The sequence below is a fragment of the Pristiophorus japonicus genome, chromosome 14 (genome assembly GCF_044704955.1).
Source record: "Pristiophorus japonicus isolate sPriJap1 chromosome 14, sPriJap1.hap1, whole genome shotgun sequence".
In the NCBI taxonomy this organism is placed as follows: domain Eukaryota; kingdom Metazoa; phylum Chordata; class Chondrichthyes; family Pristiophoridae; genus Pristiophorus; species Pristiophorus japonicus.
The window spans coordinates 96,679,070-96,695,935 of NC_091990.1; the positions used below are offsets into that span (position 1 = coordinate 96,679,070).

The 16,866-nt window shown below is 47.4% G+C and overlaps 1 protein-coding gene across 1 annotated transcript in view; it reads left to right on the top strand.

Moving 5' to 3' along the window:
* trpm5 (transient receptor potential cation channel, subfamily M, member 5) overlaps positions 1 to 16,866 on the top strand; it is a 127,936-nt gene that overhangs the window by 26,353 nt on the left and 84,717 nt on the right. The window contains exons 3-4 of the mRNA XM_070898734.1: positions 12,771 to 12,918; positions 13,969 to 14,149. Of these exons, the coding sequence (XP_070754835.1) occupies positions 12,771 to 12,918; positions 13,969 to 14,149 (329 nt within the window). The remainder of the gene's footprint in view (positions 1 to 12,770; positions 12,919 to 13,968; positions 14,150 to 16,866) is intronic.

A 16,866-nucleotide genomic window follows, 5' to 3' on the forward strand; every position in this document is an offset into this window, starting at 1 on the left:
CACTTCTGAAAGGTCTGGCTCTAATGTTTAGACTATGCCCCCTAGTCCTCGACTCCCCAACCAGTGGAAATAGTTTCTCTATCTACCCTATCTGTTCCCCTTAATATCTTGGAAACCCCTTAACCTTCTAAATTCTAGGAAATACAGCCCTAATTTGTGTAATCTCTCCACGTAACTTAACCCTTGATCTCCGGGTATCATTCTGGTAAACCTACACTGCACTCCCTCCAAGGCCAATGTATCCTTCCTAAGGTGTGATGCCCAGAACTGCTCACAATACTCCAGGTGCGGTCTAACCAGGGCTTTGTACAGCTGCAGCATAAATTCTACCCCTTGTATTCTAATCCTCTAGATATAAAGGCCAGCATCCCATTTGCCTTTTTGATTATTGTCTGTACCTGTTCATGACATTTTAATGATCTATGTACCTGGACTCCCAGGTCTCTTTGGACCTCCACTGTTTTTAGCCTTTCACCATTTAGAAAGTATGTGAAGTGTTGGACTCAGCACCCAAATGTTTTTAACCAGAAGCTGCAGTATAGATAGATCCAATCCTTGTTTCAATGCGAGCCATATTTGCTTCTACTTGTTCCAGGTAGCATCATGCTAAGTTATTCTTTGGAAGAACCAACTTGCCCTTCATAGATCCCCAGAGAAGGTAAACAGTGGTCTAGAAACACCCCAAGTGACAACAATACTAGCACCCCAGAAAGGTTCCCTGAAAACCTCTCCATGCCCTTTGACCCTCTGTCCAGAATGGTGCAATGGGGAGTTCCAGATCCACTTACCACATGTGAACCGAGCATGAGCAACGTATCAATCATTTAGACCAGCTCCTCAACAAGTGTCAAATTCTACCTTTCCCAATGGTTGGAAGACACATTCCACCTCACTAAAGAAAAGTCGGACCAACCGAACTAGGTCTGGACTATAGGGAGATGCCCCTGTAATATTGTATCTGCAATTGAGACTGGCAACATTCACAATACCCCACATTACAGGCTGAGAATCTGTTGCTGATGCACCACCTATACACCATAAAGAATGCCACTTCGTCTTAGCTTTGGGACTGTGTGCAACGTAGCGCAGGTATAAGAGGGTGGTGGCTGTTAGAGGTGCATTAATCACCCTGATTAATCACCAATGACTTGTGAAAACAAATAGTTACTCAGACTTTGTAACTTAAGTACACACAACATTCCTTCACTTGTAGAGGAGGGTTCAATGTGGTGGTTTTCAGTGGGGGGAGGGGAAGTTCAGAACATTTTGAAATTTTACGTTCAAAGGGATGTCTTTTTAAAAATGTATTTTCTGGATGTGGGTGTCACTGGCATGGCCGACATTATTACCCATCGTTAGTTGCTGGTTTGATACAACTAACTGGCTTGCTCAACCACTGCAGAGGGCAGTTAGGTCAACCACGTTGGTGTGAGACTGGAGTCGCACATAGGCCAGACTGGGTAAGGATGGCATGAGTGAATCAGCTGGACAGTCCAACAGCTTTTGTCTGCTACCAATGCCAGCTATTTAATTTCAGATTTTTTAAACTGAATTCCATTCTCAATCTGCCATGGTGGGATTTGAACTAATGGGCCGGAATTTTGTGAAGGTTTGGAACATGGGGGCAGTTAAATTGTTAAAAGTGGGATTCCCGACCTGGTGCCGCCTCCAGCCCGTCAACTCCCGGTTTGAACGGAGGCAGGATGGGGTAGGCGACCAATCCGCTCACAGCGGGCGGTACATCAGTTAAATATTATAATGAGCTTCTCTTTTCACCTCCATTTTGAATTTAACTGCCTGTGGACAGGTTTCACACAATTCGTGAAACCCGGCAGTTAAACCTGTTATGTATGTAACCTTGTAATACTTGCCACCAGGTTGGAATCCTAATAGTCACCTGCACAAACGTGCAGGGCCAGTATAAAAGGTTGGCTGCCATGTTGTTTAGGCACTCTGAAGTTGTACTAAAAAAGACTAAGGTCACACTAAGTTTAGCTCACAGTGCTCAGCCTCGTGGAGTTCTTCTATACACAACAAAACCGAGGCGGGGACTGCTGGATCCAGGAGGTAAGCGGCTTTATACCTACCTTCTGGATCCAGGGTCATAGGAACATAGAAATATAGAAAATAGGTGCAGGAGTAGGCCATTTGGCCCTTCGAGCCTGCACCACCATTCAATATGATCATGGCTGATCATGCAACTTCAGTACCCCTTTCCTGCTTTCTCTCCATACCCCTTGATCCCTTTAGCCGTAAGGGCCACATCTAACTCCCTTTTGAATATATCTAACGAACTGGCCTCAAGAACTTTCTGTGGCAGAGAATTCCACAGGTTCTCAATTCTCTGAGTGAAGAAGTTTCTCCTCATCTCGGTCCTAAATGGCTTACCCCTTATCCTTAGACTGTGACCCCTAGTTCTGGACTTTCCCTACATTGGGAACATTCTTCCTGCATTTAACCTGTCCAATCCCGTCAGAATTTTATATGTTTCTATGAGATCCCCTCTCATTCTTCTAAATTCCAGTGAATGTAAGCCTAGTCGATCCAATCTTTCTTCATATGTCAGTCCTGCCATCCCGGGAATCAGTCTGGTGAACCTTCGCAGCACTCCCTCAAAAGCAAGAATGTCCTTCCTCACATTAGAAGATCAAAACTGTACACAATATTCAAGGTCTGGCCTCACCAAGGCCCTGTACAACTGCAGTAAGACCTCCCTGCTCCTACACTCAATTTCTCTCACTAGGATCATACCATTTGCCTTCTTCACCGCCTGCTGTACCTGCATGCCAACTTTCAATGACTGATGTACCATGACACCCAGGTCTCGTTGCACCTCCCGTTTTCCTAATCTGTCACCATTCAGATAATATTCTGCCTTCGTGTTTTTGCCCCCAAAGTGGATAACCTCACATTTATCTACATTATACTGCATCTGCCATGCACATGCCACTCACCTAACCTGTCCCAGTCACCCTGCAGCCTCTTAGCATCCTCCTCACAGCTCACACTGCCACCCACCTTAGTGTGATCTGCAAACTTGGAGATATTACATTCAATTCCTTCGTCTAAATCATTAATGTATATTGTAAATAGCTGGGGTCCCAGCACTGAACCTTGCGGTACCCCAATAGTCACTGCCTGCCATTCTGAAAAGCATCCATTTATTCCTACTCTTTGCTTCCTGTCTGCTAACCAGTTCTCTATCCATGTCAATACATTACCCCCAATATCATGTGCTTTAATTTTGCACACTAATCTCTTGTGTGGGACCTTGTCAAAAGCCTTTTGAAAGTCCAAATACACTACATCCACTGGTTCTCCCTCGTCCACTCCACTAGTTACAGCCTCAAAAAAATTCTAGAAGATTTGTCAAGCATGATTTCCCTTTCATAAATCCATGCTGACTTGGACCGATCCTGTCACTGCTTTCCAATTGCGCTGCTATTTTATCTTTAATAATCGATTCCAACATTTTTCCCACTACCGATGTCAGGCTAACCGGTCTATAATTCCCCGTTTTCTCTCTCTCCCTTCTTTTTTAAAAAGTGGGGTTACATTAGCTACCCTCCAATCCATAGGGACTGATCCAGAGTCTATAGATTGTCGGAAAATGACCACCAATGCATCCACTATTTCCAGGGCCACTACCTTAAGCAGACTATCAGGTCCTGGGATTTATCAGCCTTCAATCCCAGCAATTACCCCAACACAATTCCCTGACTAATAAGGATTTCCTTCAGTTCCTCCTTCTCGCTAGCCCCGCGGTCCCCTAGTATTTCCGGAAGGTTATTTGTGTCTTCCTTAGTGAAGGCAGAACCAAAGTATTTGTTCAATTGGTCTGTCATTTCTTTGTTCCCCATTATAAATTCACCTCATTCTGACTGCAAGGGCCCTTCGTTTGTCTTCACTAATCTTTTTCTCTTCACATATCTATAGAAGCTTTTGCAGTCAGTTTTTATGTTCCGTGCAATCTTACTCTCATACTCTATTTCCCCTCTCCTAATTAAACCCTTTGTCCTCCTCTGCTGAATTCTACATTTCTCCCAGTCCTCAGGTTTGCTGCTTTTTCTGGCCAATTTATATGCCTCTTCCTTGGATTTAAAACTATTCCTAATTTCCCTTGTTAGCCACGGTTGAGCCACCTTCCCCGTTTTATTTTTATGCCAGACAGGGATGTACAATTGTTGAAGTTCATCCATGTGATCTTTAAATGTCTGCCATTGCCTATCAACCGTCAATGCTTTAAGTATCATTCACCAGTCTATCCTAGCCGATTCACGTCTCATTAAGGTCAGGAACCTAGTCTCTGAATTAACTGTGTCACTCTCCATCTTAATGAAGAATTCTACCATATTATAGTCACTCTTCCCAAAGGGCCTCGCACAACAAGATTGCTATTAATCCTCTCTCATTACACAACACCCAATCTAGGATGGCCAGCTCTCTAATTGGTTCCTCGACATATTGGTCTAGAAAACCATCCCTTATACACACCAGGAAATCCTCCTCCACCGTATTGCTACCAGTTTGGTTAGCCCAATCTATATGTAGATTAAAGTCGCCCATGATAACTGCTGTACCTTTATTGCATACATCCCTAATTTCCTGTTTGATGCCATCCTCAACCTCACTATTACTGTTTGGTGGTCTGTACACAACTCCCACTAGCGTTTTCTGCCCTTTGGTATTCCGCAGCTCTACCCATACAGATTCTACTTCATCCAAGCTAATGTCCTTCCTTACTATTGCGTTAATCTCCTCTTTAACCAGCAACGCTACCCCACCTCCTTTTCCTTATCGTCTATCCTTCCTGAATATTGAATACCCCTGGATGTTGAGTTCCCAGCCTTGGTCACCCTGGAGCCATGTCTCCGTAATCCCAAATATATCATATCCGTTATATTGTGTTCCTAACACAGATGAGGCTGCACATAGGGAGGTTAAGGTAACAGTGACCTCAGTCTTTAATAAGACACTCCAGAGTGAGTAACAGGCCTTAGGGGCTGGCTTTTATACAGTGCTCCCAAGGGATGCTGGATCCCTTGGGACTTCAGGGGATGAGCTCCCTGGTGGCGGAACATGGGAGTGCATACTTTACAGATACACAACACCACTCCCCCCGCCAAAGTCAAAGTGAAAATTATTTACCAGCTGAGGCGGTTGGGAGCCTTTCTTTCCCTGGTGGACCGCCTCGGTACAAATGTCTGTTCTGGTGTGTTGGCTGTGCCCTCGCTGGGCTTGGTGTGATGGGTTCGATTTCCTGGTCTGGCGTGGTGTCGTTGATTCTTTGGGTGTGTGTTTTGGGCTCGAAAAAGGTGGTGTCTGCTGTGGGTTGTTCAGGGCAGTCTGTGAACCGCAGCCTCGTTTGGTCCAGGTGCTTTCTGCAAATTTGTCCATTGTCTAGTTTGACTACAAACACCCTACTCCCTTCTTTAGCTATCACCGTGCCCGTGATCCACTTGGGACCATGTCCATAGTTTAGCACATACACAGGGTCATTCAGATCAATTTCCCTTGACACAGTGGCGCGACCATCGTTTACATTTTGTTGCTGCCGCCTGCTCTCTACCTGATCATGCAGGTTGGGGTGAAGCAGCGAGAATCTGCTTTTAATGTCCTTTTCATGAGTTGTTCAGCCGGGGGCACCCCTATGAGCGAGTGGGGTCTCGTGCGGCAGGTGATCAGTACTCGGGACAGGCGGGTTTGGAGTGAGCCTTCTGTGACTCGTTTAAGGCTCTGTTTGATGGTTTGTACTGCCCGCTTTGCCTGCCCATTGGAGGCTGGTTTAAACGGGGCCGAGGTGACATGTTTGATCCCATTGCGGGTCATGAATTCTTTAAATTCGGCACTGGTGAAACATGGCCCGTTGTCACTGACCAGTATGTCAGGCAGGCCGTGGGTGGCAAACATGACCCTCAGGCTTTCAATGGTGGCGGTGGCGCTGCTTCCTGACATTATTTCACATTCAATCCATTTTGAAAAAGCATCCACCACCACCAGGAACATTTTACCGAGAAATGGGCCCGCATATTCGAATGGATCCTCGACCATGGTCTGGAGGGCCAGGACCACAAACTTAGTGGTGCCTCTCTGGGCGCATTGCCCATCTGAGCACATGCGCTACATTGCCGTAAACAGGATTCTAAGTCAGAGTCGATACCGGGCCACCACACGTGGGATCTGGCTATCGCTTTCATCATTACTCTACCCGTGTGTGCGCTGTGGAGATCCGAGATGAACGTCACCCTGCCCTTTTTTGGTAGCACTACGTGGTTACCCCACAACAGGCAGTCTGCCTGAATGGACAGCTCGTCCTTTCGCCGCTGGAATGGCTTGATTAGCTCTTGCATTTCAATGGGGATGCTGGCCCAGCTCCCATGCAGTACCCAGTTTTTTTTACTAGGGACAGCAGAGGATCTTGGCTGGTCCAAGTCCTAATCTGGCGGGCCGTGACAGGCGAGTTATCATTTTCAAACGCTTCCATGACCATCAACAAGTCTGCGGGCTGCGCCACCATCAACAAGTTTGCAGGCTGCGCCATTTCCACCCCCGTGGTGGGCAATGGTAGCCGACTGAGAGCATCCGCACAGTTCTCGGTGCCTGGCCTATGGTGGATTGTATAGTTATATGCTGATAGCGCGAGTGCCCACCACTGTATGTGGGCTGAAGCATTAGTATTTATCCCCTTGTTTTCAGCGAACAGGGATGTGAAGGGCTTGTAATCGATTTCCAGCACAAATTTGAGGCCAAACAGGTACTGATGCATTTTCTTTACCCCGAACACACACGCTAATGCCTCTTTCTCAATCATGCTGTAGGTCCTTTCAGCCTTAGACAAGCTCCTGGAAACATAGGCGACAGGTTGCAACTTCCTCGCAACGTAAGCTTATTGTAATATGCACCCGACTCCGTACGATGACGCGTCACATGCTAGCACAAGTCTTTTACACGGGTTATACAATACAAGCAGCTTGTTGGAGCATAAAATGTTTCTGGCTGTCTCAAAAGCAATTACTTGTTTTTTTTCCCCATACCCAGTTCTCACCTTCGCGCAATAACACATGTTGGGGCTCTAAAAGGGTGCTTAACCTCGGTAGGAAGTTACCAAAATAGTTGAGGAGTCCCAGGAACGACAGCAGCTCCGTGACGTTCTGTGGCCTGGGCGCGTTCCTGATAGCCTCTGTCTTGGCGTCTGTGGGCCGAATGCCGTCCGCCGCAATCTTTGTCGCCAAAAACTCCACTTCTGTTGCAATGAAGATGCATTTCAACCTCTTCAGCCACAGCCCTACGTGATCCAGTCACTGGAGGACCTCCTCCAGGTTTTGTAGGTGCGCGGTGGTGTCCCAACCCGTGACCAAGTGGTACCGACTTGAGTAGGCTCTCCATGTTTCTCTGGAAGATCGCTGCAGCCGACCGAATTCCAAACGGGCATCTGTTGTAGATGAACAGTCCCTTGTGCGTGTTGATGCAGGTGAGGCCCTTCGAAGACTCCTCCAGCTCCTACGTCATGTAGGCCGAAGTCAGGTCGAGCTTGATGAACGTCTTGCCTCCTGCCAGCGTCGCAAATAGGTCGTCTGCCTTAGGTAACGGGTATTGGTCCTGTGGCGAGAAACGATTAATAGTTACTTTATAATCGCCGCAAATCCTGACCGTGCCATCACTTTTGAGTACTGGAACAATCGGGCTGGCCCAATCGCTGAATTCCACTGGGGAGATGATGCCGTCGCGTTGCAACCTGTCCAGCTTGATTTCCACTCTCTCGCTCATCATGTGAGGTACTGCTCGCGCCTTATGGTGAATGGGTCGTGCCTCTGGGACCAAGTGGATCCACATCTTTGCCCTGGAAAAGTTTCCAATGCCTGGCTCAAAAAGGGAAGGAAATTTGTTAAGAACCTGGGTACATGAGGCCTCATCAACATGTGATGGCACTCGGATGTCATCCCAGTTCCAGCGGATTTTGTCCAGCCAGCTCCTTCCAAGCAATGTGGGGCCATCGCCCGGGACAACCCAGAGTGGCAGTTCATGCACCGTGCCCTCGTAGATGATCTTGACCATGGCGCTGCCCAGTACAGTGATAAGCTCTTTGGTGTACGTTCTCAGTTTTGTGCGGATGGGGCTCAGGGCTCGTCTGAATGCCTTGTTGCACCACAGTCTCTCAAACATCTTTTTACTCATGATGGATTGGCTAGTGCCAGTGTCCAGTTCCATGGCTATGGGTAAGCCATTCAATTTTACGTTTAGCATTATAGGTGGACATTTTGTCGAAAATGTGTGCATCCCGTGTACTTCAGCATCTGCCTCCTCTCTCTGAGGCTCGAAATTGCTTTGATCCACCATGGACCGATCTTCCTCTGCTACGTGGTGGTTAACAGGTTTTGCAGAGCTTGCAGCTCATTTGCAAGCTCGTTGGAGGTGCCCCATTGTTCCACAGCTCTTGCAAACATACCCTTTGAAGTGTCATGAATAGGCTGAATGGAAGCCTCCACAAAGCCAACAAGGTGTGAATTGCTTTGCATTCATCCTTTGTTGGGGATGCAGTCATCTGGGTCACTTGAGAGGCCTGCTGGCAGTTGCAGACTCATGGGTTCTGTCCTGTACATTTCTGCTCGCAAACACAGTTCCAGTTCATTTATGAACATTGTTAGCACTTGTGTGCTGAGAGATTTGTTTGGTGTTATCACTGGTGGACATAAACGCCTGTGTTATCACAATGGCCTTACTGAGGGTCGGTGTCTCTACAGTCAAAAGTTTTCGTAGGATTGTCTTCTGGCCAATGCCCAGTACAAAAACTTCTCTGAGCATTTGCTCCAGGTAGCCATCAAACTCACATTGTCCTGCAAGTCGCCTTAGCTCAGCGATGTTGCTCGCCACTTCCTGATCTTCAGATCTCTGGCAAGTGTAGAACCGATACCTCGCCATCAGCACGCTCTCCCTCGGGCTAAGGTGCTCCCGAACCAGTGTACACAGCTCCTCATAAGACTTATCTGTGGGTTTCACTGGAGCCAGAAGATTCTTCATGAGGCTGTAGGTCGGTGCCCCACAGACTGTGAGGAGGACCGCTCTCCTTTTTGCAGCGCTTCCTTCTCCGTCCAGCTCGTTGGCTACAAAGTACTAGTCTAGCTGTTCGACATAGGCTTCCCAGTCCTCACTTTCCAAGAACTTCTCCAGGATGCCCACAGTTTGCTGCATCTTTGTGTTGGATTCGTATTCTCGTCGCCAGTTATTGTGTTCCTAACACAGATAGGCTGCACACAGGGAGGTTAAAGTAACAGTGACCTCAGTCTTTAATAAGACACTCCAGAGTGAGGAACATGCCTTAGGGGCCGGCTTATATACAGTGCTCCCAAGGGATTCTGGAATCCCTTGGGACTTCAGGGGATGAGCTCCCTGGTGGCGGAACATGGGAGTGCATGCTTTACAGATACACAACACGTTAACAGCTGTTTGCGCAGTTAATTTATCCACTTTATTACGAACGCTCCTCGCATTAAGACTCAGAGCCTTCAGGCTTGTTTTTTTAATACTCTTTGTCCTTTTAGAATTATGTTCTAATGTGGCTCTTTTTCATTTTTGCCTTTGATTTATCTGCCCTCCACTTATACTTATCTCCTTTCTACCTTTTGCTTCTGTCCCCATTTTACTTCCGCCCCCATTTTACTTCCCTCTGTCTCCCTGCATAGATTCCCATCCCCCTGCCATATTAGTTTAAACCCTCCCCATCAGCACCATCAAACACTCCCCCGAGGACATAGGTTCCGGTCCTGCCCAGGTGCAGACCATCCGATTTGTACTGGTCCCACCTCCCCCAGAACCAGTTCCAATGTCCCAGGAATTTGAATCGCTCCCTCTTGCACCATTGCTCAAGCCACATATTGATCTTAACTCTCCTGCTATTTCTATTCTGACTAGCATGTAGCACTGGTAGCAATCCTGTGATTACTACCTTTGAGGTCCTACTTTTTAATTTAACTCCTAGCTCCCTAAATTCAGCGTGGAGGACCTCATCCCATTTTTTACCTATATCGTTGGTGCCTATATGCACCACGACAATTGGCTATTCTCCCTCTCCCTCCAGAATGTCCTGCAGCCGCTCTGAGACATCCTTGACCCTTGCACCGGGGAGGCAACATACCATCCTTGTGTCTTGATTGCAGCCACAGAAACGCCTATCTATTCCCCTTACAATAGAATCCCCTACCACGATAGCTCTCCCACTCTTTTTCCTGCCCTCCTGTGCAGCAGAGCCACCCCTGGACTTAGCTGCTGCTGACTTCCCCTGATGAGTCATCTACCCCCAACAGTATCCAAAGCTGTATATCTGTTTTGGAGGGAGATGACCGCAGGGGACTCCTGCACCACCTTCCTACTCCTGCTCTGCCTGATGGTCACCCATCCCCTATCTGCCTTCGTAACCTTTACCTGCAGTGTGACCAACTCACTAAACATGCTATTCACGACATCCTCAGCATCGCAGATGCTCTAGAGTGAATCCATGCGCAGCTCCAGTGCTGTCATGCGGTCTGACAGGAGCTGCAGCTGGATACACTTCCTGCACACATAGTAGTCCCTACCTAACCCATCCCCCGCAATCAGAGATCCCACCCCAGGCCTCCGATCACCTCCCCAGGTCTCCGATCGCACCAGGAGGCCTCCCACCACCCAAACCCATCAATGATGCTGAGGCCAGTCACAATTATTCGGTGGCCAGGCCTGATTGCCTCTTCCTCCCGCCCGCAGATTCTCCAGACGATCCCTGACTGCCACCCCGCGAACTCAGACCGAGCCCCTCACGATCCTTCCCCCAGACCAACCCCTCACTCTCTCTCTGCAGGTGCAGGCCTTCCCGCGCGCAGCCAGCCAGCCTTTGGTGATATTTGTATGCCCTTTACCTTAACAAATCCCCTCATCATTTTGAATGCTTCCATCAGATGTCCTTTGTTCTAATGTAAATGCTCCCCAATTTGTCGAGTCACTCCTCATAACTAGAGCCTCTCATCCCTTTTATCCTCTTTAGTGAGTCTCTTCTGCATCGACTCCATGGTCCTGACTTCTTTCCTAAAGTAAAGCTCCCAAAACTAAGTAATCTAATTGCAGCCAATGATTTGTGTTGCCTCCGTGCTTTTGTACTTGAATCCACTGTTTATTGAAGCTGAGGATCCTTTATGGTACATGGAATTGCACTTTCATAACACTGAATCCAGCAAAACTAAAAACCTGGTGACCTTTACTGTCACAACACCATGGAAATTGAGTGACGGAGGTTAAACTAGAATGATGCAAACTTATTTCCTTTGGTAGTGCTACACCTGTCTGATTTCCCAAAGTTGCACAGCACAATGCAAATCCTATGGTACTTTTTTTGCATCTTATATATATAGATTCATTTCCTACCCTGTGATCCTGTGCAACAATGAGGACCTGTTGCTTTTGATCCACTGCTCCTATGATGGTTCACATCCTATTTTTCATATTGCGTGCACGCATATGCATGTGTGAGAGCGCAACTGTACGTGCGAGCGCATGTGTGCGTGTGTGTATGAGCTCACGTGTGCACATGTGTGTGTGTGTGTGTGTGTGTGTGTTTGTGTGTTGTGTCTTTGCTGACCCTGGCATTAAAATCACCCAGGAGGATCAATTTGATGCCCGTGGGGACGCGGGACAAGGATGTCTCAAGGTTGGAATAAAAACCCTCTTTAGCCTCATCTGTTGTACCGAGTGTAGGGGCATACGCACTGATGAATGTGGCGCATTTGTTCCGGGATAGGGTAATATGAAGAGTCATGAGGCGTTCGTTAACCCCACAGGGGGAGTCTTTGAGGCGGTCGACCAGCTCATTCTTGACGGCAAAGCCAACTCCATGAAGGCGGTGTTCTGCCTCTGGTTTCCTTTTCCAGAAGAAGGTGTAACCTCCATCACGTTCCTTCAACTGGCCTTCCCCTGCCCGCTGGGTCTCGCTTAGGGCGGTGATGTCAATGTCAAAACGTCTGAGTTCCCGGGCAACTATGGCGGTGCGGCGTTCCGGCCTGTTGCTGTTGGTATTGTCCATGAGGGTCCTGACGTTCCAGGTCCCGAACTTCATTCTGATAAAGTGGAAGGTGCCTGCGCATGAGTTCTTGGGAAGCTGTTTAACCTATGCCGCCTCTAGGCCAGGTCCAAGAACACCCCAACCTCTGTCGTTGAGCTGCAGTATGCGGACGATGCCTGCGTCTGTGCACATTCTGAGGCTGAACTTCAGGATATAGTCAATATATTCACTGAGGCATATGAAAGCATGGGCATTACGCTTAACATCCGTAAGGCAAAGGTCCTCCACCAGCCTGTCACCCCTGCACAGCACTACCCTCCAACCACCAAGATTCACGGCACGGCCCTCGACAACGTGGACCATTTCCCATATCTCTGGAGCCTCTTATCAACAAAGGCAGACATTGATGTGGAGATTCAACATCGCCTCCAGTGCGTCAGTGCAGCCTTCGGCTGAAGACCAGGCCCTCAAATCTACCACCAAGCTCACGGTCTACAGGGTTGTAGTAATACCCACCCTCCAGTATGGATCTGAAGCATGAGTTTGAGTATGACACATTGCCTCATGGAGTCATTCATAGGTACATTACAGACATAATAGCTCTCTATAGTGTGTAATCTCAGCTTTGTCGCATGATAGCGATATTTCCTATTTAACGTAAATGACACAATGAAGTAAGCTGACCCAGGTACAAAGGTTAGACTTGAGGAAGTTTTGAGGATGTATTGTAATGTCTACACTCTAGAGTGGAACAAACAGAGGGCGCAGGACACGAACTGACAACAAGAGCGAACAAATACAATGGCCACAATGTTGACGAGCTCATAAGAAAGGATTCCACCTACAATTTTGGAGAAATTGAGTTTTCCGGATTTGGCCAGAAACGTGGCAAGGTATGAATCTTCTGTTTTATTCTAAGAAAAATCCAGATCTTTTAAAACCATATCCGACTGCTCCTATCAGCTATAAGTTTGTAATTTAAAGTAAACGGTTTAATGCCTGCCTGAAAGAGTGCACAAAGAGTTGTAATCTGAGTGCGCTAAGCATTCATACCTGAACACCATTGGTTGAAACGCATTATATCACATGATGTCACAATGCATAAGCTATTTTCAGTGACCTATTTCAGACAAGAAAGGGTGCTAAAAGATGTCACATGACTTTTTGTCACCCGGTCCCTTGAGCTTTGTTGGAAAAAGACCGAGTGAGATGAGTAAAGTTAATGAATGTTTCACTGCCTGTTCTGTGTGGTCAGTCAGCTACTAACTGGCAAAATCACTCTACTAAGGTTTATCTGTCTCAGTAGGAACTAGGATCTGAATGATGGGCAGTCCTGACTTTAACTGGCCCAGGAGAATTGCGCCGTTGGTCTCACACCTATAGTCTTTGATTAATTTTGTGTATGTATAAGGAAAATATTTGACAAACTGATGAGATTTAAGTGCCGAAATTGCCCTCTGCCCCAAACAGGACGCACTTACCATTTTGTGAGTGCTCTGTCCTCCCTAATGCCTGGGGCGGATAATCCGGTGAAATTCAGGACTTTATTTATTTTTTGCAGCGGGGCGGATGTGAGGTCGTTAGCGGAGCAGAAGTGTGGGTGGGTCGGAATGACTGTTGCTCCAAGTCATCAGCGCCACGCTGATGACGTCCGTGCAACGCGTACATTCTGCGTCGCGCTGACGCGTCACAACATCCCTCCCCTTCAGTTAAAGGGGTGGGCCGCTGCGAACTCTGCAGCCACTTTATTGGCAAACACTGGGCCACCAGGGAGGGTTTCGGCTGGGCCAGCAGCCCAGTACCCAAGAGGGGGTACTGGCTGCCTTTGGGTGGCCCGGCCAAACCCATTAAAGGCGCTATATAAATGCAAGTTGTTGTCGTTGATTTGTTTTCAATTTGCTTTTGTCGCTTCTGTTCTTTTAATGTTTGGGATTTTAATACAGTTTGTACAAGTGTCCTATAACACACCCCCGGCTGCTATATTTGAGTTGCTGACTGAAGTATGGAATGTGCCAGCTCCAAACCTGGTTGTATCGATTGTCGGAGGAGAAGAAAATTTCCTGATGAAATCGTGGCTTCGGGACACTATCCGGAAAGGTCTGGTGAAGGCCGCTCAAAGCACAGGTAAATTTACTCCCACATTACTAAAATGTCTGCAATAGAACTTTCTTAATCAGTATGTTTCTCGCCTAATGGGGAATGAAGCAGTGCTGGATCTGTGGCAAGTGGAGTGTGTTTCAGTGGGAGAACAACTGGGTAACAGTGATCATAATATAATTGGGTTTAAAGGGCTGGATTTTCATGACCTTTGCGCTCCGGGTCTCGGCTCGGAGGTGCGTGAAATGGGGCAGTGAGGTCTCCTGCTTCCTGTTGGGAGCTTCAGGTCGGGTTTTACGGCAGCACTGAGCAGCACCGCCGGGAAGAGCTGTGCCGGGTGTGCAACGATACCGGTGACTCGCACCCGACCCGTACGCCCCGTAGCGCCCTGCGATGACCGCCAGGTAAACCAGAGCAGTCCAGCAATGCTGGCGGCGGTGAGGAAGGTAAAGTGCAGAAACGGTAATGCAAGTATTTATTCTCTTATTTGCTTTTTGCGATTTGTATTGTGATGGCGTGGGCAATGTTTTGGGAATGTTTTTGTGTATTTTTTTTTTTCGTTTTTTTTTTCCTTCCCCCAAGGCACTTTATTTGGCGAGGTTCACATTTTTACGCCGCGAAGGTTGTACAACACCTCCCTTTGCACTGTGCCCCTGGCCCAGGGCCGAGATGGTGAAAATTTCTCACGAGAGCGCAATCTATTCCCGGCCGGTAACTTTGCCACCCCGTCACTGCTTTCGCCGCAAAAACGGCAAAATCGAAAATCCAGCCCAAAGTAGTTATGGAAAGGGACAAAGAAAATCAAAAGGTGAAAATACCCAACTGGAACACAGATAATCCTGACATCAGTAGTGGAAAAATGCTAGAATCTATTATCAAAGATGTGGTAACAGGGCACTTAGAAAATAATAACAGGATTGGGCAGAGTCAACACGGATTTATGAAAGGGAAATCATGGTTGACAAATCTGTTTTTTGAGGTTGTATCTAACAGAAGGGGGAACCAGTGGATGTGATGTATTTGGATTTTCAGAAGGCATTCGATAAGGTGCCACACAAGAGGTTATTAAACAAAATTAGGGCTCAAGGGATTGGGGGTAATATACTAGCATGGATTGAGGATTGGTTAATGGACAGAAAACTCATTTTCGAGTTGGCAGGCTATAACTAGTGGGTTGCCGCAAGGATCAGTGCATGGGCCTCAGCTATTCACAATCTATATCAACGATTTGGATGAGGGGACTAAATGTAATATATCCAAGTTTGATGATGATGTAAGTTGTGAGCAGGATGCAAAGAGATTTCAAGGGAATAGAGAGAGGCTAGGTGACTGGGCAAGAACATGGCAAATGGAATATAATGTGGAGAAATATGAACAAAAAATAGAAAAGCAAGATATTTTTTTAAATGGTGAGAAATTGGGAAATATTGGTGTTCAGAGGGACAAATCACTGAAAGTTAACATGCAGGTACAACAAGCAATTAAGAAAGCAAATGGTATGTTGGCCTTTATTACAAGAGGATTTGAGTATAAGAGTAAAGACGTCTTACTGCAATTATATAGGGCCCAAGTGTATTGTATAAAGTTTTGATCTCCTTACCTAAGGAAGGATATACTTGCCATAGGAGTGCAACAAAGGTTCACCAGTCTGATTCCTGGGATGGGGGGATTGTCCTATGAGGCAAGATTGAGTAGACCAGGCCTATATTCTCTAGAGTTTAGAAGATTGAGAGGTGATCTCATTGAAACATACAAAATTCTCTCAGGGCTTGACAGGTTATATGCAAGGAAGATGTTTCCTCTGACTGAGGAGTCTAGAACCAGGGTCACAGTCTCAGAATCAGGGGCTGGCCATTTAGGACTGAAAAGGGGAGAAATTTCTTCACTCAGAGGGTGGTGAATCTTTGAAAGTCTCCACCCAAGGGCTGTGGACGCTCAGTCTTTGAGTATATTCAAGACAGAGATTGATAGATTTTTGGATATTAAGAGAATCAAAGGATATGGGGATAGTGCAGGAAAGTGGAGTTGAGGTAGAAGATCAGCCATGATCTTATTGAATGGCGGAGCAGGCTCGAGGGGCCAAATGGCCTTCTCCTGCTCCTATTTCTTATGTTTTTATGTTCTAATTTCAGTGATTTGTGAAGTGATCTAGCACAGGTGGCCTGGAAAAAAGATTGACGGGAAAACAGTAAGGTGACGAAATTGCTCGTTTGGAGATGGTAACGTTCCGAGGCCAGGACATTTATCGCCCGGCCCGGAACTTACGCCGCAGCGCAGAATTCTGCCCCTCAAAGGAGACTGAATGCTATCGGATCCACTCCGCGTCCGTACAGGGGCGTTCCCGGGGTGATAGTGGCACTGAGTTCAGCGCCCCGCCGGTAACGACAACTCTGCACGGATGCTCCACATAGCACTGACATGGCAGAACGCCCGTCCCTTCAATTAAAGGGGAGGGCCGCAGCGCACTCTACAATCCCTTTGGCAGCCGCCACTGGGCCAACAGCCCGGCACCCATAACGGGCTGCAGGAGAGTCGGCCGACAGAAATATGACGGCCCATGGCGCAAACAGCCTCCACTTTAAGGGATGTCCCTGCGGCAGATGTCTGAGCTTAGGACACCGTGGTGAACTCAGCGCTATGGTCCAAGTTTACTGAGGTGGCGTTAAGTCAGTGTGCACGTCACCCACTCTTCATTTACATTTCCAATGAAAGGCGCTAGCGTGGCGGCCGCCATTTTTAGACCG